Source organism: Elephantulus edwardii, unplaced genomic scaffold (assembly GCF_000299155.1).
Source record: "Elephantulus edwardii isolate Elephantulus edwardi_28Jun2011 unplaced genomic scaffold, EleEdw1.0 scaffold00008, whole genome shotgun sequence".
In the NCBI taxonomy this organism is placed as follows: domain Eukaryota; kingdom Metazoa; phylum Chordata; class Mammalia; order Macroscelidea; family Macroscelididae; genus Elephantulus; species Elephantulus edwardii.
This window is the reverse complement of record NW_006399758.1, coordinates 37,961,687-37,987,297: the sequence shown is the minus strand read 5'-3', so window position 1 is coordinate 37,987,297 and position 25,611 is coordinate 37,961,687. Positions and strand designations below refer to the sequence as shown.

Sequence of the window (25,611 nt, the reverse complement as noted above, 5' to 3'; positions counted from 1 at the left end):
TAAAGAGAAAGGCTTTTTATCTTTAGTATATTATGTACCATATTCCAGTATCAAGCAAGCTCTGGTGACCTAGTGGGTAAGGAGTTGCACTGTCAATGGAAAGGCAGGAAGTGTGAATCCACCAGCTGGTCCACTGGTGAAAGTTGGGCAGTCTCCTCTTAAGCAATTTACCGCCTCTGAGAACTGGCTGGAGGGTCAGCGGAGTCGGTTCTGACTTGGCAGCAAGAAGTCTGAATTTTATCCCTGTATCTTAAGTTTGGTGACAGAAATTAATTCCTTGTTCACCCAGATTTGAGTATTTCCATCAGCAATTTATTGAATTGCAAACCAGGGTAATTTTAATGGTTATGGTGCCTAAGAAGAGAGCAAATCTAAAAAAAAAAAACAAAAAAAAACCTTGTCTTCTTCAGTATCTGCATATATGCTAACACATTATTGGGCTGTTTAAATTATTAGAAACTAAGATTATGAAGTTCTTGTCAAGGGTTAATCAATAAAAATCTGGTGTTTTTATCTGGTAATAAATTAGTTCTATACAATTGATAATTTCAAAATAAAATAAACCTGAGTTTTGATACCTTCAGTCCCTCCTCTTACCTCCAGCATACGTACTTTATATACCATTTTATTTTAGACCAGTGTCTAAAGAACACTTGTAGAATCTTAATAAAATGCAGATTCTGATGGGTTCAATTACTATTGTGGGGTGTAAGAGTCTGCATTTCTGACAAGCTGCAGGCAAGGCCAATGCTGCTGGTCCTTCAATCCATTAACCCACAAGCTGACCAACTATCAAATAGGACAATTTCTGACCTAATGACTTGTTTTATAAACTAAGGCTGTAATATTTTAGAATATAAGTAATAACCCTAAGTCAGCAAAAGTCAGTCTTGGGAGAGAAGAAGGATTGCCTTAAGTTAGAGCATAACATAGATGAGACAACTTGGCAGTGTTTCTGTTTGACAATGACACTTCTGACACAGTACAGTGTAAGTAGAACACCAAGTTCTTGTAACTTTAAAATGATTCCTAGAGCTTGGGGCTCTCTTCCAGGCAATTCAGGTCCAGAAAATGTAAGCCAGTGCACTGCAAAACCACTATATTAAAAATCTTTAATAGCAAGCTGTCCACATGAATTACTTATATACTCACTTTACGCTATTCCATCTCCTCCTCCCCTTTCAACAAATAAATGCTGCTTTTTCTTCTGTCTTGTAGCTAAACAGCGCGTAACACCCAAGGCTCCTCCCTTCAAAAATCGAACAAAATTGTCCCCGACCAAAGGACCCAATGCAAAAAGGTTGGCTTCTTTAACACACTCATACGTATATGCATCTATTTCCACAGGATTGCCCTTACATGTAATTGGCTGGCTTGAGTTATGGCCTAAGTAACACCCTTGCTCCTTCAGAAATGACAGATTAGGATGAGAGCCTATTAAGACTACTGCTGCAGAAAGTTTAAATATTTTTTTCAATCCAGTGACACTCTGAAGAATGCATTTCATGTCCGACTTAAAGGAAAGCACATGGTGCTCAGGAAAACTAGTATATTCAGACAAGTCCGAGTCCACAGAATACAGCTGAGTACACATCATATGATAGATTTTATGATATTCAGGATAAAGCTTTTTGGGAAGCTGTTTGAAAATCAAGCTTGGGTCAGTTACTCGTCTGCGAAATGCATGGATCACAGGAATATTGTTGTTGTAAGCACACAGCACTGCATCGGCTGCAGTGAGGCCTGAACCTACAATTAACACTGGGTCCACTTTGCCACGAAACTTTCCTCTGCCTACAGCAGCTCCAAATTCAGGCATTGAATGGAACACAAAAGGGTAATCTTCCCCTTCAATTTCCAGGTGGGCAGGAGAATCCAATGTGCCCGTTGCCAGAGCTACATTCTCAGCAAAGAGACAGAAGGGAACATGGGACCCATCAGCTATTCGCTGATAACCCCTGATTTCCCAGTTTCTCTTGATGAACTGTGACTTCTCTATTTGTAAATGCTTTGTGGGAATGTCTGTGTCTTGCTCATCATTATCATCCTGATCCCTGTAGAGCCTTGACACGGAGGTTATATACGTATTCTCTCGGAAATTCTTCTGAAGACCCATGACTTTTACGTAATGTTTATAGTAGCGAGCTACTTCCTCTGGCATAACTCGATCCCCTTTCAGGTTCCTTTATAAAAAAAAGGAAAGAAAATATATTCCATGAGGCACAGTATTTTGAGTTTCATGTTTCTTAATTCTCTATCTAACAAGCATCTATACTAATTCCTCTAAATAGTCTTAGCTATATTCTCATTCTGCATTATGCAGATGACACAACCCTGCTTGCTGAAACTGAGGAGGACTTGAAGCACTTGCTGCAGGAGGTCAGGGACTGCAGCCTTCAACATGGATTGAGGTTCAATACCAAGAAAACAAAGATTCTCACCACTGGACCAAATGGCAACATCAGGATGGATGGCAAAGAGATTGAGATTGTTCACAGCTTTACTTTACTTGACTCCACAGTCAACACTCTTGGCACCAGCAGCCAGCTAATTAAAAGACGTATTGCAATGGGAAAATCTGCTGTTAGAGGCCTCTCCAAAGTACTGAAGAGCAAGGATGCCACTCTAGAGACTAAGGTGTGCCTGCCACAGACCTTGGTCTTTGCAATCACTTGCTATATGTCAGAGAGTAGGACAATGACGAGGGAGGACAGATGTTGGAGTACTGAATCCATGGACTGCTAAGAAAATGAACAGGTTAAACCTAGAGAGGGTAAAACCAGGCTGCTCCTTGGAGGCAAGGATTCTGAAGCTTCATCTGACATACTTTGGACATGCTGCAAGGAGGGATCAATCCTTGGAGAGGGACACCATGCTTGGGAGGGTGGAGGGACAGCACAGGAGCGGAAGACCATCTATGCAGTGGACTGATTCAGTGACTAGGGTAATCACGGTGGGTGTGTCAGAGACAGTGAGAATGGCACAGGACAGAGCAGGTTTTAGGACTATTGTACAAGTGGCAAGAAGTTGCACTGCAATCTCAGAGGTGCACGGTTCGAATCCACCAGATGCTCTGCTGGAGAAGGAGGGACAATCTCCTCCTGTACCAGTCAGATCTGATTTGATGGTACACACAAAAAATAATGAAATAAAATAAAAAAATTTAAAAGAAAAAAAAAGGACTATTGTACAGTGGGTCACTATGAGTCACCGGCGACTCAATAACAACAATAACATTCTCATTATAGAGAAGCTCAGTTGAAAGAATGTTTTTAAATAGAAGAAGTCTTGTAAAATTAGAGGATGCAGTTAACATATTTTTGTTTTCTCAGTATCTGCTATAATGTCTGCTCAAATTAACTTGAGAAGACTTTTTTACCAAAATAACTTCTAATTCACTGCTATCAAGTCAGAACTAACATAGAGCTGACCACTGGGGTTTCAATATTGTGCATCACAAGGGAAGAGACTGCCCACATTTCTCCCACAGACATACTGGTGGAGATGAGCTTTCAGAGGCACAGACTTTGCATCAACAGCTCAAGTCCCTGCAGACTATGCCACCGCCACTCTCTATTAGTAAAATGGACGAAGGGATTAGACTGGGGATGTCTCAAAATTAAGACTACGAAATCATTTAGACCATAACTGTGAGCTAGCAATCTGTCATACAGATGTATCATAAAAAACTGACATAATATCTTGCAAAATTTTTAGTAAACTATTTTTTCCATATCTTTAAATATAATCCAGACCAATCTTCTGCTTAAAAAAATACATATATCTAAATACCTGTAACATTTCTTTCTGCATGCTGTCTTACTCATAAAGGTATCTATAAAACTAGAACCTGTTTCTGAAAAATTTCAGTACTGCCTTTTTCATGTTTCACTGGGGTTTGTACTTTAAAAGGCATGAAGGGACCTAACTCCTGGACCCAATTAGAGGTGAGCAGCCGCCAAGATGTACCACGTGACTGGGCATGCTAGTGCAGCTTACACCTGGAAAAGGTGGTCAAAGTTTTCCTTTTTTTTAGAATTTTTATCTTAATTAATATTTTAAATGTATTCCTTTTCAATTTTTAATGTTACATATATTATCATCCCTATTTTTTAGTTTCGTAGTTGACAGCTATGTGCCCAAGGTCACAACATGAGATGTTAAAAAGGGTCAAGTTCAAACCTTGTCAATCTCTATAGCAACCTAGAAGTCTGCACCTAGCACAATGTAAAAGGCCAGAGCTAAAAGCATGTACATTAAGTATAATTTAGAAAGATGAACACTTGCAGTAAATAAATGATGAAGCATTCCTGTTCTCCTATCACAACAGGAGAACTCCATTATGCAATTTTACTTGTTTACTTAAGAAAATCAAGAACTTGTACAATTTGCTTGGTTTTACAACTCCAAGTTTTCAACTATACATATTCTTTTTTAAAAAAAGTAAGTTTGTGGAGGATTTTAGCTCAATTGTTCAAACTGTTCTAAATTTGCTGTTCCTCTCAAGAAAATTTCAAATTAAGGAAAAGGTGCATATAAATTAATATGGTTTCTCAGGATGTCAAGCATGCAAATGTTATGTCCCTTTTTAACACAGGTTAAGTAACTTCCTACTTTTTTGTTTTTGTGAGTCAACAAAATAGTTCCTCTACATTAAACTTCCTGATATTTAGCATCCTGAAAATAGGGGTTTTCATAGTTTTCTTTTTAAATGTTATTTCCCTCAAATAAATAAATGTACAGTCTTCCAAGCTGAGACTCCTCTTACTCGTATTTTCATATTTCTTATTTACCTCCATAATCAAGTAGTCAATCACTTCTACTGACTTATATTCTTGTTTATTCCATCATTCTAAATTATTAATCATACACTCTTCTGCTCTTAAAAATCAAACACTTTAGGTCACTATATATATAAGATTATACGCATTGTTAAAAAAAGGGTAGACAGAAGCATGGGAAGAACGTGTGACAAGATGAAGATGAGACAGTAACTAACCCAAGGCCTAATGGGAGAGTGAGATTAACCCATGGTTAACACACAAGTCACTAGAACCCAATCAATCAACAATCCTTTACCACTGTGCTTAATTTCAAAACACCTCTAATGGAAACGAGCTCATTGCTAGTCACTGCTGCAAAGAGGTATGTTTTTTATATGTAAGAAATGCACATTTAAATGACTAGTCTAAAACAAAATTACATAAATGTTCTGAAGTCTACTGTCAATCTCTTTTTTCACTGTACACCAAAGAATAACAATAAAGGTTGATCTTTACCTTCGTTTGCTAGACACCCAGTCCTTAAATTTAAGTCCAGGTAGTTCCATCCAATTTCCAAGGCTGATTGTCAACATAGAGCCTTCCATATTCTTTCAGAATAAAAGTACAATGAAAAAACACATTTGAACAGTAATAGGATTTTTCCCCCCAACCAAACCATGTCATTTTTAATACTTAAGACTCTAGATAAGGAATGTGTCAAGTAGTTCTAAGTAACTGTATTAATTAACCTTGTTTATTTCAGTGAAATTTTATGTATTTTCATCATTTAGGAGTATTCATCTACATTTAATCTTTAATATAGTTATAAGCTTACAAAACAAAGCTGTAACATGTGTAATGTGTGTACAATGATGTTAGCTTCGAATTAGGATCAACATAGTGAGGATAATATGATGTTAGAGAACAAATAAAAAATTTCATTTGTTAAAAGTTGATTGATTTTTCTAAACTTTAGATAAATTCTATTTTAGCATTGCTAGATTTTTACAAGTAGGCAGGAAACCAGCTTCTACTTTCTCCATCAATTATAATTCCAAAGTGTAGCCTGGCTGGATACAGCAACATCTTTTCCAAAGGGCAGAGAGGTAAGCAGTGGTTATCTCGGGAAGAATACACAATACTGAGGGGAATGCTCCCTTCAAAGAACATGAGCCCTTCAAGTTCCCTTGGTCTACATACTCCCACTTTCCTTGGTACAAAGCAACAAAAGTTGAACACCAGGAACAAGTTCAACCACAACCATTTCTCTAAGTCCAGTGAAACATTCCATGGCTTCTTTTTACAAAAGTCTTCTTGTTCTATACAGCCTAGTAGTACTGGGAATGGAACATACTGCTACTATAATAATAATAAATAATAAAATTATTATTATTATTATTATTATTATTACAGCCCAAAATGTCCAGAGCATTTCCTATGTACTAGGTCCCATGAAGCATTATTTACAAGTACAAGGAGGATCACCAAGGGAGAAAATGCAGCAAACTGAACATTCTGAGACAAGCTCACTCTGATTAACTAGGCCCAGAACCAAGAAGATGCAAAACTCGAATTACCAGATGTGCAACTATTAAAGAGTTTTATTATACAGTGATGATGGAGAGAATTAATACAGATGGATCTGCAATATGTTCACAGAGTGAGCAGTAAAAAAACAACCCCAAACCAAAAATAAAACAAAACCCAACTAGAAAATGGCACAACTTTTCGAAAGAAACGAAGATTTTTATATACAGCAATGGGAAGTAAACTGAACACCAACCTCAATGGGTGCTCTTATGCTGCACGGTGCTTTCGGCTCCAACTGAGCTGCAGCAGAACAGGTACCTTCAAGGGACAGCACACTCTCAAGGAAGGGAACAGAAGTTTACAGTCATGATGAGCAAGCTATGGAGAGCTATCTACTCCTAACAAGAAGACCTAACTGAGAAGTTGGGAAGGGAAAAGAGTAATGAGATCATGGATATAAAAAGACAAGAGAGAACAAATGAGAATGAGAGAGCAGAGGATTTATGATGTTTACACTGTATGATGGTGTCCAGATTGATCTATGAAGCATGGCAGGGGAGGCTACCATGTAAACAGTACTACAGGCAATCACTGTAAAGCTAAGTAGTCACAATGTTCAAAGGTGAAAAGAATTAGCTTGGAAAGTCAAAAAGGGTGATGCCTGACAACTGGACTAAAGCTTGTTGTTGTTGTTATGTCCCTATGAGTTGTCCAAGAGCTCAGAAGCCTGTCCTGTCCTGAGCCAGTCTCACTGACCCAGACACATCTACCCCCACTGCCCTAGTCACTGTATCAGTCCTTTTCATCTAGGGTCTTCCTCTCCTGTGATGTTCCTCAAGTCTTCCAAGCATGATGTCCTTCTCCAAGGATCGGTCCCTCCTGGCCACATGCCCCAAATACGTAAGCCAGAGCTTCAAAACCCTAGACACCAGGAGAAATTTGGTTTCACTCTGCAAGACAGACCTATTTGTTTTCTTGGTAGTCCATGGTATGTTCTATGCTCTTCTCCAAGATCAAGTCTTCAGACTAAATGTTAAAAATAATTTCTTTCTATTGTTTTTCTAGTAGTTATGTTATTGTTGTTAGGGACTTTCAAGTCAGACAACTCCTAGCTGACCCTCCCAGTGGGTTTTCAGAGGCAGTAAATCACACAGTAGGAGACTGACCATCCTTTCCCACAGAGCAGCTGGAGGATTTGAATCTTGTGCCTTGGGGATTGCATTGCAACTTCTCCCTAGTGGATGTACGTTGCTGTTGTGTGTTGTCAAATCAGAACTGACTCATAGCTGACCCTCCTGCAGGTTTTTAGTGGCATTAAATTGCACAGATGAATGGAGGCTATACATTGTTATAAACTCCACTAATCAAAGCTTATCCAACTTTTCTTTATGTAAATGGAGGAAATGGAGTAACAAAGAGCTCAGTTATTGCCTGTATATTTTTCTAAGTAGACCTAAGTGTACTAAAAACCTTATGAATTTAAGAGAAGATAGTGTAAAACTCTTATGAAAAACACAGCATTATTTTCAAGAAATGTGGCTTTATAAAGAGTGCTACTCATTAAAGAGCAATAAGAAATATTTATACGGAAAAGCAAAGGCACCTGAAAGTGGCAACTCATTACAAGAAAAAGAATTAAAATTTAGAAAAGAATCCATGATATACTTAATTAAGGATTCCCTTAGGCCCTGAAACAGTCATTTGATAAATTAAACCGATACGAAATGTAATGGTATATAATAATGCACTAATATAAGAGGAGGCTGCTGAAATCTGTACTAAAAATTGGTCTTTAATAAAAAGTGACCATGAAGTCTAAAGTTCAGACCAAAAGAAAGAAAAAATACTTAACATTTCTTTGTAGAACATATACTACAGGTAAAGCACAAAAAGATAATTAGTAGCTGCGGACTCCCTAATACCATACAAGTGAATGTATCCTTAATATATCAGCTCTTCAATTTAAAAACACTTTCTCATTTATGTGCATTATATTTTTCATTCAAGATTTTGAAAACAGAAGGAAATGATGGATATTTTAAATACTTTGAAAGATGGAGAAACTCCAAATTGAACAGGCGAGTTTTAAATTAAATTTTTACTATGAAAAGCATCCCTTTAATGTTTTCTACATATATGCTGTAATAGAGATAAGACTTATTCTAAGGCTAAATCAGTAGCAAATTTAGCATAACTACTATTAGTAATTAATCTCATATTTAACTAAATGACTTGCAGTAAAGTCCCTGTCTTATAATAAAAATAAAGTATGTAGAGCGCTGAGAAGACAAAGAAAAGGGAAGAAATCAAGAAGCTAAGTGGCTGAAGACAAAATTTCAAAGGGCTGCTCAGGAAGACAAGGCAAAATATTATAATAAAATGTGCAAGGAGCAGGAGTCAGAAAATCAAAAGGGCCGAATTCGCTCAGCATTTCTTAACCTGAAACAATTAAAGAATAATTCAAGCCATAAGTTGCTATGGGCAGAATACTGAATGACTCACAAAGCATTAAAAGCAGATGGAAGGAGTATACAGAGTCACTCTACCAAAAAGAACTGGCTTACAGAAGAATTTCAAGAAACAACATATGAGCAAGAGGCAGTGGTGATGAAGGAGGAAGTGCAAGCTGCTTTGAAGTATTTGGCAAAAAAATAAAGCCCCAGGAATTGATGGAATACCAATTGACGTATTTCAGCAAACAGATGCGGCCATGCATGTGCTCACCAAGATGTTTCAAGAAATCTGGAGGACAACTACTCGGCCAACCGGCAGAAAGAGATCCATATTTATTCCCATTCAAAAAAAAGGTGACCTGACAGAGTGTGGAGATTATCGAACAATATCACTAATATCACACACTAGCAAAATCCTGCTGAAGATTATCCAGAAGAGACTTGAACAGTACATTGACAGAGAATTACCAGAAATACAAGCTTGGTTTAGAAGAAGTCATGGAACTAGGGACACTATTGCCAATGTCAAGTGGATGTTCGCAGAAAGTACCAAAAGAATGTGTATCTCTGTTTCATTGTCTATGCAAACCCATTTAACTATGTGGATCACAATAAATTGTGGCTAACCTTGAGGAAAATGGGAATCTCAAAACACTTGATGATTCTTATTTGAAACTTATACTTGGACCAAGAAGCAGTCCTCAGAACAAAGCAAGAAAAATTGCATGGCTCAAAATCAAGAAAGGAGTGCGGCAGGGATGCATCCTGTCCTTGTACCTTTTCAACCTGCATGCAGAGAACAGTTCATTCAGGCAACAGGGCTTAATGAGTAGCAGTGTGGCATCAACTGGAGGAAGACTCATTAACAACCTATGACATACAGATGACAAAACCTTGCTTGCTGAAATTGAAGAAGACCTGAAACACTTGCTGCAAAAGGTCAAGGATTGTAGTTTTCAATATGGATTGATGCTCAACATCAAGAAGATAGTGATTCTCACCACTGGGCCAACTGGCAGCACCGTAATAGTCGGAGACGAGATTGAGGTTGTTAGCAATTACAGCTTGCTCGGATCCACAATCAACACTCTTAATACCAGCAATCAGAAAATCAATAGACAAACTGCATTGGGAAAATCTGCTGTCATGGACCTCTTCAGAGTGCTGAAGAGCAACGATGTCAGCCGAGATACAAAGGTGCACCTAATCCAGGCCATGGTTTTCTCAATTACTTGCTATGCTTCAGAGAGTTGGACAATGACTAAGGATGTCACAAAAAAGAACAGATGCCTTCGAGTTGTGGTGCTGGAGAAGAGTCTTGAACATACCATGGACTTCCAAGAAAACAAACAGGTCTGTCTTGGAGTGGGTGAAACCAAGTTTCTCCTTGGAAGCTAGGATTTTGAAGCTCTGCCTTACTTACTTTGGGCACATAGTCAGGAGAGATCAGTCCTTGGAGAAGGATATCATGCTCAGAAGGGTGGACGCTCAGCACAAGGGAGAGAGACCCCAGATGAAATGGATTGATACAGTAACTGGGGCAATGGAAGTTGGTGTGTCAAAATTAGTGAGACTGGCTCAGGACAGGGAAGCATTCAGAGCTGCTTACACAGGGTCACTATGCATTGCAGGCAACTCAACCAATAACATTCTATGAAAGGTTTGGAAGCAGGAGTGGCATCCACTTCCTAAACAATATGCCTCTGGAAACTCTATGAACTTTGATAAATGTCGACAGTTGTAGAGGGGCTTCAGGCCTTTTGTTTACAGGGTCGCTATGAGTCGTGCTCAACTTGAAGGCAATTAACAACAACAACATATATACATACATATACGTTTACTATATATAAAATTATAATTAAAATGCTTAGCAATCAAGCTGGTCTTACAATAACTTATATATGTACTAAAATAATAGTAAACAATACTCACATGCCAAGCCCCACCAGGAGGACCTTTACCGAGAACTATATGAGGGATATAATGATGCTCTTCTAACTTCCAGTGCAAAACAGATGGGTAATCATATCCAAAATCAGCATCTGGATGAAGAAGTGTGTCAAAAAGTACTGCAACTGGATTGGACGATCGGCCCTCAAGGCCTTCAGACAAGTATTCTAAGTCCTGAATATGTGTGTGTATATATATATGTGTGTGTGCATATATATATATAAACACAAAAAACAAAAAAAGCAGAGTTTAGCAATGAGTAAACAGTGTACATGCTGTGTTCAGCATGAAAATGCTGAAGGTTCTTACACTAACCCAGTATTTCCGTGAGATCTTAAAAGTTCTTTGGATGGATAAATAAAAGAGGGGTTTCAACAAAGCCAACTAGGGCTTTTTAACGTAATATATGATGATGCCATCTTTTAATGTCTTCTGTGACATTACCGTAATAAAAAAAGCAGCATTTCCCAAAATTATTTGAGCAGGGAGTACATATGAAAAATCTTTAAGGAAATAATTCCCTAAAAGCAATTCTGCTCTAAACAATTTAACAAAATAAACAGAATTTAGTAGGACATATTTATTTATCTAAAATAAAAACACTGGTAATGGAAAGCTATTTAGACCAAAGGATATGCAACTAGATATACTAGAAATTATTATATAAACATAAAACTAATCTTATTTCATTCAGTATTAAAAAGAGCTGGCAGTAGTAAGTACCTGATCAACAATGGAAAGTTGTCTTGCTTCTTCTAATTTACTATGCAAGATGGCATTTGGATGTATTGCTTCTGATGATAAATATGGTCTATAGCCTGATAACATGTAAGAAAGGCATATTCCTGAGGGTCCATTTCCTAGTAAGAGACAAAAATAAAAACAATTAGAAGGAATACAAAATGTGCCTAATACTAACCATTCTTTGGTTTTTCTATTTTGTCAATAGCCCACCAATACTTCCTTCTGACCTTCGTATTCTCTTCTACTGTTCTTGAAAGTCGTATCTATACCAAACTATATAGACTATATAGCGACTTCAAGAGTTTCTATGCTACTGTCTTCCAAGATTAGATCTAAGTTAACTTTTTCCCAAAAGCATATTCAACTTTTTCAAATGCAACTTCTTTATCACATTTCACTGGTCCAGTAATAGCTGAAACACAACTGCATTTAAAAGCAAACACAGGAGCCTCATCACACAGGTGTCCTTTCCTTTAAATCTCATATCAAAGCATAGTGGGTGCAGGGATGGGGTACAGGAAATGGGCAAGATCGGTGGGGACCTGAAAAGACGCGGAAATTGTGGACATAGTCCAATGATGATTAATTTTATAAAACACAATGTATGGGAATGACTGTAGGAAACATAAATGTGAATGAAGGAAAATGTAAAACACACAAAACACTATGTACATGAATGAAACAATATTATATGAATAATTATATTCATAACAACAAGAAAAAGTATGGTACTAGCAAACCTCTAACTTAATCAGGATATGGTTCTAAAACATTTTTGCCATCTAGATTCAGTCTTTACTATTCTTATACATCAGAAGACCAAATAATTTCCAATTCTTTCATCTTAAGAGCCAAATATTTCTAAATCACTTTTATTCTATATTCAGACTAAGAGCCAAACATTCTTAAATCAGTTTATATTCTATATTCAGACATATGTTGGTAACATACTGTCCTCATCATGTTAACTGCTTGTATCTATTGTTCTCCATGATCTGGTCTCAATCACCCTTTTCGTCTCACCTTCTAATATGGCCTCTGTGTAAATTTATATATTTAATTAACCCAAACTACATCTCTTGCTGATTTCTTCGTTCGTGTACAGGTAGTCTCCAACTTATGACATATTCTAGTTGTGGTTAGATGCCACTGACTCACAACAACTCTATCAACAACAGACCTGAATCCTGTCCTATCCTGTGCCATCTTCGTAACCTCTGAGACACTTGAGCCCATCACCAGTCACCACTGTCAATCCATTTTGACAGGAGTCTATCTTTTTCCAAGGAATAGACTCTCCCACTAACACGTCTAACGTATAACAGATGTAGCTTTGTCATCCCTGCCTCCAAGAAGCACTCCAGATGCATCTTCTCTGAGACATACCCATCAGTTCTTTCGGCAATGTTTTAGGTTTTTCAGTTGTGTATCTAGATTTAGTACATTTCATTCTTTGCAGTTTGTGCTACATACAATAAAAGGCAACAGCAATAAGACTTTTAATTTTTTTAAAAAAAAGCATTCAACTTACATCATAGCCAGTTTACAACAGAAGCTATCTGCATAAGGAACTATCTGTACTTCCTTTAACCTAGATTGCCATTTCTTAATTTCATCACCAATGACTTAATCCCAACTGGGGCAAATACTGGCTTCTGAAGAAGAAAGGAAAAACAAAAAAATCATGTTTGCCTAAGACTTTGCCCCCTAAGAAAATTCACTTAACGATGTAAACATAAAAAAATAAAACTATTGACACACTAGAAAATGGGGTGCCAGTTCTCCTTATACTTCTTGAACGTCATTGAGTATAAAAAAAAAACCTGAAAGAGCTAAAAGGAAAACCAATCATTTAACTTCCTAAAACCAGAAAAGCAAAGGATTAATGGAAGTAGGGTCTAAGAAAAGTATTAATTTCCTTGATACACAACAAAATTAAGAATCAAAAAGACAAAACTAAATAATTCAAAGGGCAGTTTACAAAAGAAATACAGCAGACAGAGTAAAGGTCTGCCCCAAGAAGGCCCTTCCTAATCCCCAGGATCTAGGAATATATTAGGTTACAAAAGCAACTCTTAAAAATGTGTTTTAGGACGTGGGGAAAGGTATAGCCAGGAATACCAGATGAGTCCAAGATAATCACAGAGATCCTCTCTCAGCTGTGACCACAGGGTCGTAACTATGGAAAAGGCATCAGTGTGAGCCCATGTTGCTGGTATTACAGTGGAAGAGCAACATAAGGCACATAATAAGACAAGCAAAGCTGAAAAGGCAAAGAGTCTCCCCTAGGGCCCACAGAAAGGGATGCAGCAATACAGATTTTAGGCTGAATCCAGTATTAGAGTTTCCTACAGATGGCTAAAATACCAAACTTATTTTAAAGCCATTAGATGTGTGCTTATTTGTTACTGCAAGAATAAAAACTGTTGCTGTTGTTGTTGTTGTTGTTGTTGTGTACCAGAGTCAGAACCAACCCATCGCTGACTATCCGGCAGGTTTTCAGAGGCAGTTAATCATACGGGAAGAGACTGCCCATCCTTCTCCCACACAGTGGCTAGTGGCCTTGAATTGCATGCCTTCAGGATTGCAGCACAGCTTCTTGCCACTAGGCCACCAGAATTCCCTAATAATATGTATTAGGGAAATCATTTTCCCTGGTCTCAAGCTCACAGAGCTATCGCTAACTGCCCCATAAACATTAGGTGGGAACTCTGGCGGCCTAGTGGTAAGAAGCTGCACTGGAATGGAAGGTACACAGTTTGAATCCACCAGCTGCTCTGCAGGAGAAGGATGGGCAATCTTCTCCCATGCCATTAACTGCCTGTGAAAACCCTTTGGACGGTCAGCTGTGAGTTGGTCCAGACTCCAGGGCACACAACAAGAAGCTATTCATAGACTTAGGTAAAAAACAAAGACTGACTGGGGGGAATTGAGGACAGGTACAGACGAGGACAGTTCAAAGTCCACAGAATGTCTTGAGACATTCAACTGACTAGCGACAAGAAGCTGCACTGCACACATTTTGAGGTCACCAGCTGCTCTGTGGGAGAATAATGTGCAATTAACTGCCTCAGAAAACCGGCCAGAGGGTCAACTGTGTTTCCAACTCTGTGGTGCACAGCAAGCAACAAGGTAGGGTCCCTGAGATCTATCTTAAATGGGAATTTACTACCATAAACCCTTGTCATTTCCATCAAATCCCACAGAGGAAAATCTAGTCTAGAAGAACAATGTTTATTCTTCTGCTTTGCTTTCTTCCTTCACAATCTCTCCCATATGCCAGTGAGAGACTCTTCTCTTTCCTTTAACACTGAAACTGGCTATCAAAGAAAGTGAAGAAGTTCTATGTGCCTCCAGGACACTTATTTCAAGTAAATCTCTCTTTCATCTTAATTTCACTATTTAGGGTTTTTCTGACTTGGAGCCTACTAGAGGGAAGATAAGCATGACAGATCATTAAATGGATATAATAAAAGCATAGTATTTTAAAAAGCCCCAAAAACTAAAAACCAAAATCACAGCATTTTTAAAAATTCTAAATAAGTTTGTGAAAACTTAATTTTTATATTTCATATATATATGCTGAGGTGATATAAAGACTTCATATATTTAAAAACCCCATAATGTTATGGTCAATGACGATTACAAACACTACTGCAGAGTACTACTTTGGACATTACTACTTTTGCTAGGAGAGGTTATTCCTTGGAGAGGACATCATGCTTGCAAAGTTGGAGGGGCAACAAAAGACAGGAAGACCCTCAACCAGGTGGACTGACCCAGTGACTGCAGCAATGGGCTTGAGTGTTTCAGAGATTGTGAGGATGGTACAGGGCAGGACAGTATACCAATCGGTTATTCACAGGGTTGCTATGGGTCATACTTGACGCAGTGCCTCCTAACAACAACATAACGTTCACTAAGTGAACACTGATAACTAGCTTGCACAATCAGTAGTAATCTTCTTACTAACCCTAAATGTCTGAATGTTTCCCTGCTTTTAATCTGTTCTACAAATGGAGTTTTAAGTATAATCCAACAACATACAGAGAATGCCAAGAATATTACTCTGTCATCATCATCGTTGTTATGTGCTGTCGAGTACTTGTGACTCATGGTGACCCTATGCACAACAGCTCTGAATCCTGCTCTTTCCTGAGCCAACCTTATTGTCTCTAACTCACCTACCCCTATGACCCCAGTCACTGAGTCAATCCATGTCATCCAGGGTTGTCTTCTCTTGTGCTGCCCTCCACCCTCCATCATTATCCTGACATTTATCCCAGACCAAATATAGGAAATAACAGTAAAATACCATAATAGTACTAGTCTTTCCATATATATGCTACATCCCAACATCAGAATCTAATGTTATATGAACTAACTATAATCTTCCAAGATTTAGTTATTTATTGTTCTAACACATCAAGCAACACAAGAATACTTTTCAGTGCGGTCCCTAGGAACTTCTGTGCAAATGTAGATTTATAAAAGTAAGGTTCATTACTAATTTTAAGAGGTAGAATGCATTAACTTACCTATTATTACCACAGGCAAAGTCACTGATGAATCTTCAAGTAAAGAAGTTTCTTCAACTAATGGCATTGCTTTAACTTTTTGCCCCAAATTATCACCAAAATATTGCACCAAGGAATTAAAAATTTCTCCTTCAGTTTCAGAGTCACTATAGTTCCTTTAAAATCAAAACAAAACATATAACAAAAGCGAGTCACTATCACCGTTAGAAATAAATCAGTTTTTACTCAGATTTTTTTAACTTTTACATTTGCTTGGGCCACAAATTATTCAACAGAAAAAGAAAATCCTTTTAATTCATGCTTTCAAAATAAAGTGTAATTTAATTCTGTCAACTACAATCCTTTGACCTAATTTATAACCCTTTGAAGGTTCTCAGTCACTTTTTAGTACTTTATAGACAAGTCTGTATTAAATAAGTTCTTTTTAATGACCAAAGACACAACACTGTATTGAGGATTTTATAATTCTCTAAAACCTCCTACAAAATACTTTCTACTCTGTTCAACTTTCTCAATGCCACTGAGCCAAAACCAATCCCTGCTATTTCCCTAAATGTCTGTACTGGATAGATGGATCCCCTAGATCTTTGAATGCTTCTAAGGGCTTGGGACCACCCAAATCTGACTGCATAAAGTTAGTTATTGTTGCTCCTGTAAAGGTCACTATTCTTTTTTAAGGAAATGCAGACTGACCTCATCTTCAATCTTCCAGACATCCTTACTACAAACACTGTTACTTCCTTGTTGCTGTTATGTGCTGTTAAGTCGCCTGTGACTCACAGCAACCCTATGTATGAGAGCTCTGAAGCTTGCCCTGTCTTTAGCCAGTCTTACTGTCTCTGATACACCTACCCCCACTACCCCAGTTACTGTGTCAATCATCTTATCCAAGATCTTTCTCTCCTGTGCCATTCCTCCACCCTTCCAAGCATGGTGTCCTTCTCCAAGGACATGATGTCCAAGCATGATGTCCTGCCCAAGTATGTGAAATGGGGCTTCAAAATCCTAGCCTCCATGGAGAAACTTGGTTTCACTCTCTCCAAGACAGACTTATTTGTTTTCTTGGCAGTTCATGGTATGTCCAAGACTCTTCTCGAGCACCACAACTAAAAGGCCATCAATTCTTCTTCTGTCATCCTTAGACACTGTACAGCTCTTGATGCAAAGAAAGTAACTGCAAAGATAATGAACTGGATCAGGCACACCTTAGTCTCTAGACTGACACTGTTGCTTTTCAGTACTCTGGAGAAGTCCTTGACAGCAGATTTTCCAGTGCAATTCACCTTTTGATTTCTTGACTGCTAGCCGAGAGTGTTGATTGTGGAGCTGAACAAGCTAACTGTTAACAACTTCAATCTCTTCTCCATCTATCGTGGTGCTGTCAATTGGCTCAATGGTGAGAATCTTTATCTTCTTGATGCTGAGCTTCACTGCCATCCTGAAGGCACACCGGTCATCAGGACCACCAGCTGCTCCACGGGAGAAGGATGGGCAATATCCTCCTGTATAATTAACTGCCTCTAAAAAACTTCGCTAGAGGGTCAGCTATAGGTTGATTCTAACTCTATGTACACAACCAACAGGGACTCTAGAGCTAGTTACTTTCTTACATAACCTGAAATTAAAAAAAATTATCACCATTCCAAGATTTAGGAAAGTGAAATGTTTCCTTCTCTAAACCTTAACAAAGATTTTATACTTTTTTAAAAAGTGAGGGCCTGCCTCCTTGAGGCTGCCAATTTGAGCCTGATGACTTAAACATTTCTGTTGTCGTTGTTGTTGTATACTGTAGAGTCGGAATCAATCCATAGCTGACTCTCCAGTAAGTTTTTTTAAAGACAGTTAATTACATGGGAGGAGACTGCCTATCCTTCTCCCACTCTCTAAGCTTCTAAGCATCTCTGAGATGATCCTTTGAAAACTACTGTAATCGTAAGTATTTTAGCAATTACTACCTGGCTCACATATAAGGAGAAGTATGGGAAGCCAAACTTCATACCAAATATATGAAAACCCTTGTTCAGGAATTGAAGGAATTACAGATTTATAAGTTAGGATTTCTCTTGTGGCAGATCCCAGAAAATGAGCTGTTTGTTCCCTGCAGACAGAAGACAGGTAGGGCCCCCTATAGAGGGAGTGTTACTACCTGTGAAATACTTCCTGAGCTAGAGCATTAGGTTGACAATAGAGAAAAATTCGCCTTCATTTACAAGAAATTCCTTTTATTATTTGCTTCCCTAGATTATCAATAAATACAGAGAAATATGGCTTGAGGTCTTCAGTGGAGAACTGCTGGCCCCCTGTTTTATGCTCTCTGCTCTATCTCATTCCTGGCTGTTTGTATCATTATTAATAATTGTAAAATTATTCCATCATTTGGGACCCTTGGTCTGCAAGAGAGAAGCCCTCAATTACTAGCCAATAGGGAGTTCTGGTGACCTAGTAGTAAGTAACTGCACTGCCAACCAAAAGGTACAAAGTTTGAACCCATCAGGTGCTTCAGGAGGGAGGTATGGGTAATCCCCTGTACAATTTATTTCCTTTCAAAACTCACTGAAGGGGTGGTGGTCAGCTATGAGTCAGTTCTGACTTGACAAGACGTAATGACAACGACCTAGACAACGACCTAACTCTACTAGCCAAAAGGGTGCTACTCTGAACATATCCGGCAGTATCTCAGAAGAAAGGCCTGGTGATCTGTTTCCTAAAGGTCACAGCCTTGAAAAAACCAGGGAGCCGTTCTATCTTTCCTACATGATGACTCAATGACAACCACCAACAATATCCAACTTTATAAACATAGCCCAATTATAAGACCCTGACGAGTTTCTTAAGTTTATAAGTAACTGCTTGATATGAATGAAGGCTCGATATTCATTCACATCCTTAAGAATTGGAGCAGTACTCACTAGATTTAGCACTTTAAAAAGGGTTGAATTAAAATCCAACTGTCTTTCTTGAAAGTTACTGACAGGGATTGAATTACATCCTCTCAAAACAAATCTTCTTGGCTGGCGCAGGTTTCCATGGCTGCCTTTCATTTTGTGATTTGCTCTAAGTCCCTAAGAGCCCTGGCTGTATAGACTGGAACCAAAAGGCAAAAAAAGTAGCCACTCTATGAAGTATAACTGCTGTAACTGGGGTTGCTATGAGTTGGGGAAACTCAGTAACAACTTGTCTTAATGACTGATAACTCTGAGTAGCTTTTCATGTGTTACTGTACATTCTTGTATTATATTATGTATTGTATTATTCTTCACTGAAGAATCAGTGAGTTAAATCCTCTGCCCAATTTTAGACTGAGTGATCTTTTTTATACGGGTTTGGGAATATTTTTTAGCATTCTGAATACACATAAGCTCTTCACGGAGATATGAACTGCAAATCTTTTCTCCCTTTCTGTAGTAAGGCTGGCTATCTTTTTTTTTTCCCACTTTCCTGGTGTCCTATGAAGCACAAAAAAAGTTAATTTTTATTAAGTCTAGTATCTTTTATTTGCTGAGAGTACTTCTTAAGTCATATCTAAGACAAAGGTAGAAGGTTTGAGTCCATCAGCTGCAAGAGAAAGGTAATCTCTTCCTACTCAATTTACAGTCTCTGAAAACACAGGATCATCACCTGGAAGTCAGTCCCGACTTGAAGGCAACAAATGAATGAGTGAGTGAATTCAAGGTCACAATGATTTGTAACTGTTTTCTTCTGAGTAAAGGTTTTACGTAGCTTTGGCTCTTTGCTACATAGGAGTCAATTTTTATATATGGTTAAGAGCTAGAGTCCTTTGTTCACGGATATCTACATGTCAGAGCACCACTAAGTTAAGAGACTATTCTCTAACACTGGAATTGCTTTGGTATCTTCAAGGAAAATCAACTGGACATAAGTACTGAGTTTATTTGTGAACCCTCAAATCTATTCCACCAGCATATATTTATTCATATGCCAACACCCTGTCTCAACTACAAAAGCTTTGTATTGAGTTTTTAAATTTAGAAGTGGGAGTCCTCCATTTGTGTTCTTTTCAAGATTTCGTTTTAGTTATTCTGGGGCTCCTTGCATTTCCACTTGAATTTTAAGACCAGCTGCTCAATTTCTTGGGGGGGTGAGGGATGGGAGGGCAGCTGTGTTTGTAAGAGTGATTGCACTCAATCTGTAGATCAATCTAAGAAGTATTCCTATCTTAATACTGAGTTTTCTGATCCAATGACATAAGACTGCTTTCCATTTAAGCTTGCTTTCTTTCAACAATGATACTAAAACATTGCCCTTTTTTGTATACAAGACTTGTTTTTCCTTGGTAAATGTATCCTACCTACATACAGAATTATTTTTAATGCTACTTTAAATGTAATTTTTTCCTTCATTTAATTTTCAAGTTATTTGCAGGAGTGGCATCCACTTCCAAAATAGCTTGCCTCCAGAAATTTTGTGAAATTGGAGAAACGATGATAATTATACAAGTGTTCAGATCTTTCATTCATAGAGTCGCCTACGACCTCACGGCCCTTAACAAAAACAACAACAATAGTGTACAGAAATAAAATTGGTTTATGTACCCTGCAATATGTCTGAGTTTGCTTATTGGTTCTAGTAGTTTTTATTTATTTATTTGTTTGTTTATTTATTTCTTTTTGAGGGGTAAGGGTAGGTGGGGGTCAGAGAGTGTGCTCAGGTGACTGACTACTGCATGTTGTAAGTAGAGCCAAAGTTTTAATTTTTTTTAATATTTTAATTTATGTATTTTTCATTTCAATGAACATCTACAGAAATTTTGGAATTCCATTTATTCATTGTTGCACCCTTGTACCGGCCCCACCCCCAACCCCCCCCCCCCCCCCGTTTGCTCCTCTCCCTGAAAAGCAAAAGAAAAACTCCCTCATTGGTACACAATCCCCCCCACCTCCCCCAATCCCAACCCCAACCCCAAATATAATCCACTCTGCAACCCTCATTGCGTACTCCTACGATAAACATAATGCCCTAAAATATAATACTTTTAAACTATTCTCTCCCCCATAGACTTCAATGCCGTAAACATATTTCATCCAGTTTTTCTCAGCCTTAACCCCACCCCAATGCCAGCCTCATTCTACAACAGTGGCACCATATAGCATTTGTCCCTTTGTGACTGAGAGATACCTCACTCAGCATAATGTCCTCCAGGGTCACCCATTTTGAATAATATTGCATGGGTTCCTTGTTTTTCAGTGCACCATAGTATTCCATTGTGCGGATATACAACAGCTTCTCTACCTATTCGTTTGTTGATGGGCATTTAGGTTGTTTCCAACTCCTTGCTATTGTAATCAAAGCCGCAATAAACATGGGTATGCATATATCTACTTGGATGTCATTTATGGTCTCTTTAGGGTATATTCCCAGTAGTGGAATTGCTGGGTCAAATGGTATCTCTATTTGCTACTTCTTGAGAAAGCGCCACATCGCTTTGAGTACATGTAATTTGTTCAAACAGTTTTCGTATCCAATGGCATAATCTATGTGACAAACTATTTGTAATAAATACATACACACACTATTTGATACATTTAATACTGGTTCTCCAATACATTTAATGCCGAGATCCACACTGAATACAAACAAAAAAGAAAGTCTAGTTCAGTGGTTTTACAATAAGGCAGCTAGAAATTACTTTAGGAAAAACATATTGAGTTCTATTTATATAAACTGACACTGCTACCAGTGTTTTTCAGGTGGCCTGGTGGTATAGTGGTGAAGGTGCTCAGCCGCTGATGGAAGTGGGTATTTAACCCACCAGCCATTCAAAGGGGAAAAGATGGGGCAGTCTTTCACAGCCTTGGAAACCCGATGAGGCTGTTTTCACCTTGTTCTACTGGGCTGCAATGAGTGGGGAGTTGAATCAATTAAGAGCAAATTTTGGTCTGGTTTGTCAGTATTCTAAAGCATATACATACATACCACAGCATCAGACTCCTATCAGTGGAAATTTCCATTTTGTGCATCCAATTTGGTAGTCTTTCATGTACTTTAAAAAAAGCATTTATGTTGAGCAATACAAATTAAATATACTCGTTCGTAATGGAGGGTACAAATAAAATCTAAAAATTACTGTTTGGAAAATACTAAAGCAGACGATTTTAGGAAAACTTTTGTTTTGGAAACATTAAGGTCCAGAATTTCAAAACAAATTTAAAATGATGACACAGACATAATATTTGGATAACTAAAAGAGTTCAAATCCTAACAATACTTAAATGATAGTTCAAAGGCCTACTGTACTTATTTTCCAATCGTCTTTGGAAGTATGATCCTAATTTGCTATCAAATTGAAACTACCATGGAAAAAGGAATGTTCTGAAGTCACATATAAAAGTCAGTCACACACAGCAACTTCCAGAACAGAAACGATGGAGCTTTTGCCTTTGGGATGTTAGTGGATGGTTTTCTCCTAACATTTATTCTTTCATGTATTAAATAAAATCTAAAATGCAGACCAAAACTTATCTTAAAATGTGTTACAAATAAAAGTGCTAAAAGAATAGCATTAGTAAATTAGAAACATTTTCCCAATGAAGCTAGCAAGCAAATTGTATTTATTTCCACCCCCCCCCCTTTCAAACTTGATACAAAACAGAGCGTTTTCACAATTTGAGTATGAGTTCTTGGACAAAATTTTCATTTCCTGGCCAACATGCTTCTTATTTTCTTTCTATTTCCCTAAACCAAAATACAGCACTTTTTTTCACCACTGACTTGACAGCACCTAATAACAACAACTATATTTCTATATACACAAGAAACCATGTCATATCCACAGTCTAGACGTAACTGCAGGAGAAGGGTGGGCAGATGAACCTCAAACCAGTCCCTTTAACAGTGCAATCATACAAAAAGTTGCCAAGATCCTTTTGAACAATAATCTGAAAGTCATCTGAGTTTTCGAGGGACATAAGGTGAGCAAGAGTTCAGGAAGAGAATTGTTTTCTAAAACTCTATGAAGTAAGTCTGATACACTCAAACCATTGTCTGTCAATAGGCAAATCTGCCAATAGCTTAAAAAAAAAATCTAAAAGCTGAAAGCATTTCTTAAAAAGGTCTAGAAATAAATGACTGAAAGTTTAATGAGATCTAGGGAAACGTGAATGACTGCCTTCGTTACAGTTAGAGACTTATTTCTCAACCTTTCTTGCATCTTATCCCTGTTTTGCAATTCGGTAAAACTCCTGGCCCTTGTGCTGAATATTAGGAGAAAGTTAAAGACTTCTATGACAGCAAGTGTATTAAAATAGTGCTAACATTCAACTTGCAATGTACACGGACTTCTCTATTGACTAAGTTAACTGTGATAATATAAATGTGAAGTATAAATGTGAAGAAATGAGCATGAATACATCTCCAGATGTGTGTAACAACATGTGGTATGAAGCCATTGTCACTTCCTTTGATGGCTGGTGTATATTTTTAATGCACTGGAGAGAGGTTCAAGTTAACCCGGAGAAGACTTGGAAAAGTATGGCCATCGAGAAAAATGAGCCACTGGAAACCCTGTGGAGCCCAGTTCTACATCACGTGACACTCGGTGCGAACACATAATGAGGATCATCTCCATGGCAACAGGTCAAATGGTTAGTAATTGATAACTTCACAAATACTCTTTATAAGAATAATTAAAAGACACGTCGGCTTTTTTGGTGAAAAAATATGCTTGTTCTTACAATCCAAGTTCACAAACCATCTAAATTTAAATGGGGATTTAGGAACTTTTAAAAGATAGTTTCATATTTTACCATAAAGAGATTATCCTGGCACATGAGTATAACCCTGCTTGCATTACTAACCTGTCTTCAGTGGGCTCAACAGTGAAGCTCCTTCCTCATGGTCCTTCACCAGAAGACTAAAACCCGTCTTTGGCCAGTTGTGTCAAATCCAAAACATATAACCCCTTTTCCTTTAAAATGCTGTAATTCCTAAAAACTGACTCATAACTTGAGCCTAAAATAGCCCCATTTTTCCAATGTCTACACCATAATGAATTACAATGATTAGCACCTAGTTAACTACTCAGCTCCCATTTTTAACAAGATACCAGCACTTTAAAAGTAGTCCCCGAACACAGTAACTTGGGCCATCAGGTGATGCTTTTAAATAAGTAATGAATATCAGAAAAGGGAGCCCTTCGTGGAGTCCCTTTCAAAAACTTTGTACTACTTTTAGGTCTCAGGTCATCCTATCAACTCACTCCAGGGCCTAGCTGGGTTTGCAGCCCCGTGACTGGTGCAGTCCAGGGTGAGAAAAAGGGTGACAACCTAAGAGGGTTCTCCCCAGCGAGGAGTTCCCCGGGGCTGGGGCCGATGCGGGAGGACGCCGCTGTCCAGGCCCTCGCCCTCGCCCACGGCGCAGCGCGCTCGGCCTGTCCCCTCTCCATCCTCGCCCGGCTCCCCAGCCCGCCCTCCCGGTGCAGAGTCACCTGAAATGACCGGTCAGGGAGCAGCGGCAGCACCACACAGGCATGGAGCGCTGCTCGCGGGGCAGCGATCGCGATCGCAGCCGCCGCCGGGGCTGCCCGCTCGGGGCGCCCGCTCGTACAGGGTCCTCGGACACCCGCCGCCTCGCGCCTCGCCGTGGCCGCCCGGAAGCTGCGGCTCTGCAGGCGCCGGGCTGAGACGCGCAGCTGTCCGCCTCGGAGGAAGCGGCTTCCGCTTCTCGCCGGCGGGCGGCCGGGCGCAGGCTGCGGGTGATCTCGGGGCGCCGCGCTGGGGGCGGAGCCGGACGCGGACGCTGCGCGGCGATGCGCGGGCTCCTCCTGCAGGTGCGCGCGGCGGGCGAGCCCGGCGATTGGTGGAGCGGCGGCCCGGGCGGGGCCGGGGCTGGTGGGGAGGAGGCTGCACCCGGCTGGGAGAGAGGAGGCTCGGCCAGTCGCACCGCGGCGTCTCACGGCACCCGGCCCTTGGCTGCGCCCCCGCCCCTCCGCGTGCGCGTGGGGAGCGGCGCTGAGGTTCGCTTTCCCGAGCCGGGCGGGCGCGCGTGGCCGGGGCGGGAAACGATGCGAAGAGCTGCTAACCGGGCGAGCGAGGTGGCGTGGGGAAATCCTACTGGCCCCCGCGCTGCCTCCCGAGTGCGCCCTTGCAGGCCTTTGGCCGAGGACCCGGGGAAAAGTCGAGCCTCCTTCCCAAGGACCCGCCTTCCAGAGTTTTCTCACTTTGCCTCGGTTGCAGAAGTCCAGAACCCCCACATGCTTTGCATTCTTGATCCCACATCAAAATGACCTAGGGAAACTCACTTTAACATCAATGCCGGGCATCACCCGAAAGGTTCTGTTTATGGACGTGCGATTACAGAATGCAGTTTTCTCTCAAACAGCCAAGAGTGTGTTTTAACCTGCTTCCCTGGCAGAAAATCCCGCTGTTTGCCCTCGCCCCAGTCCTATGAGCCATTTTGATGGTGGTGGTGTGTGCTGTCAAGTTGAAACTGACTCATAGCTGACCCTCCATTAAATTGCATGGGAGAAGATTGCCCATCCCTCAGAGCAACTGGTAGAGTAGAACAGTTCGCCTCTGGAATTGCAGCGCAGCTTTTTACCAGTAGGTCACCAGAGCTACTTCAGCCATGAGCCATTGTAGTGGAGGAGAAAGAGCAGAAACTTGGGTTTTTAAGTCC

General features: G+C 39.5%; 1 protein-coding gene across 1 annotated transcript; it reads right to left on the bottom strand.

The window, feature by feature from the left end:
- Window positions 1–1,100: 1,100 nt before the first annotated feature.
- OSGIN2 (oxidative stress induced growth inhibitor family member 2) lies at window positions 1,101–24,465 on the bottom strand. Its single transcript, XM_006880521.1, has 6 exons — window positions 24,422–24,465; window positions 15,979–16,133; window positions 11,420–11,556; window positions 10,679–10,870; window positions 5,280–5,371; window positions 1,101–2,183 (listed from the first exon to the last, which is right to left on the bottom strand). The coding sequence occupies exons 1-6, from the start codon at window positions 24,463–24,465 to the stop codon at window positions 1,154–1,156; spliced, it is 1,650 nt and encodes a 549-aa protein (XP_006880583.1). The 3' UTR covers window positions 1,101–1,153.
- Between the last annotated feature and the right edge of the window lie 1,146 nt (window positions 24,466–25,611).

Excerpts from the sequence above, each read along its gene's own strand:
- OSGIN2 (XM_006880521.1), bottom strand. The coding sequence starts at position 24,465 with ATGCCTGTGTGGTGCTGCCGCTGCTCCCTGACCGGTCATTTCAG. Across the intron at positions 16,134-24,421 it reads TCCCTGACCGGTCATTTCAG|GAACTATAGTGACTCTGAAA; the intron begins GTGACTCTGCAC and ends TTGATTTTAAAG. Across the intron at positions 5,372-10,678 it reads CTCCTGGTGGGGCTTGGCAT|AATATGGAAGGCTCTATGTT; the intron begins GTGAGTATTGTT and ends TTATTCTGAAAG.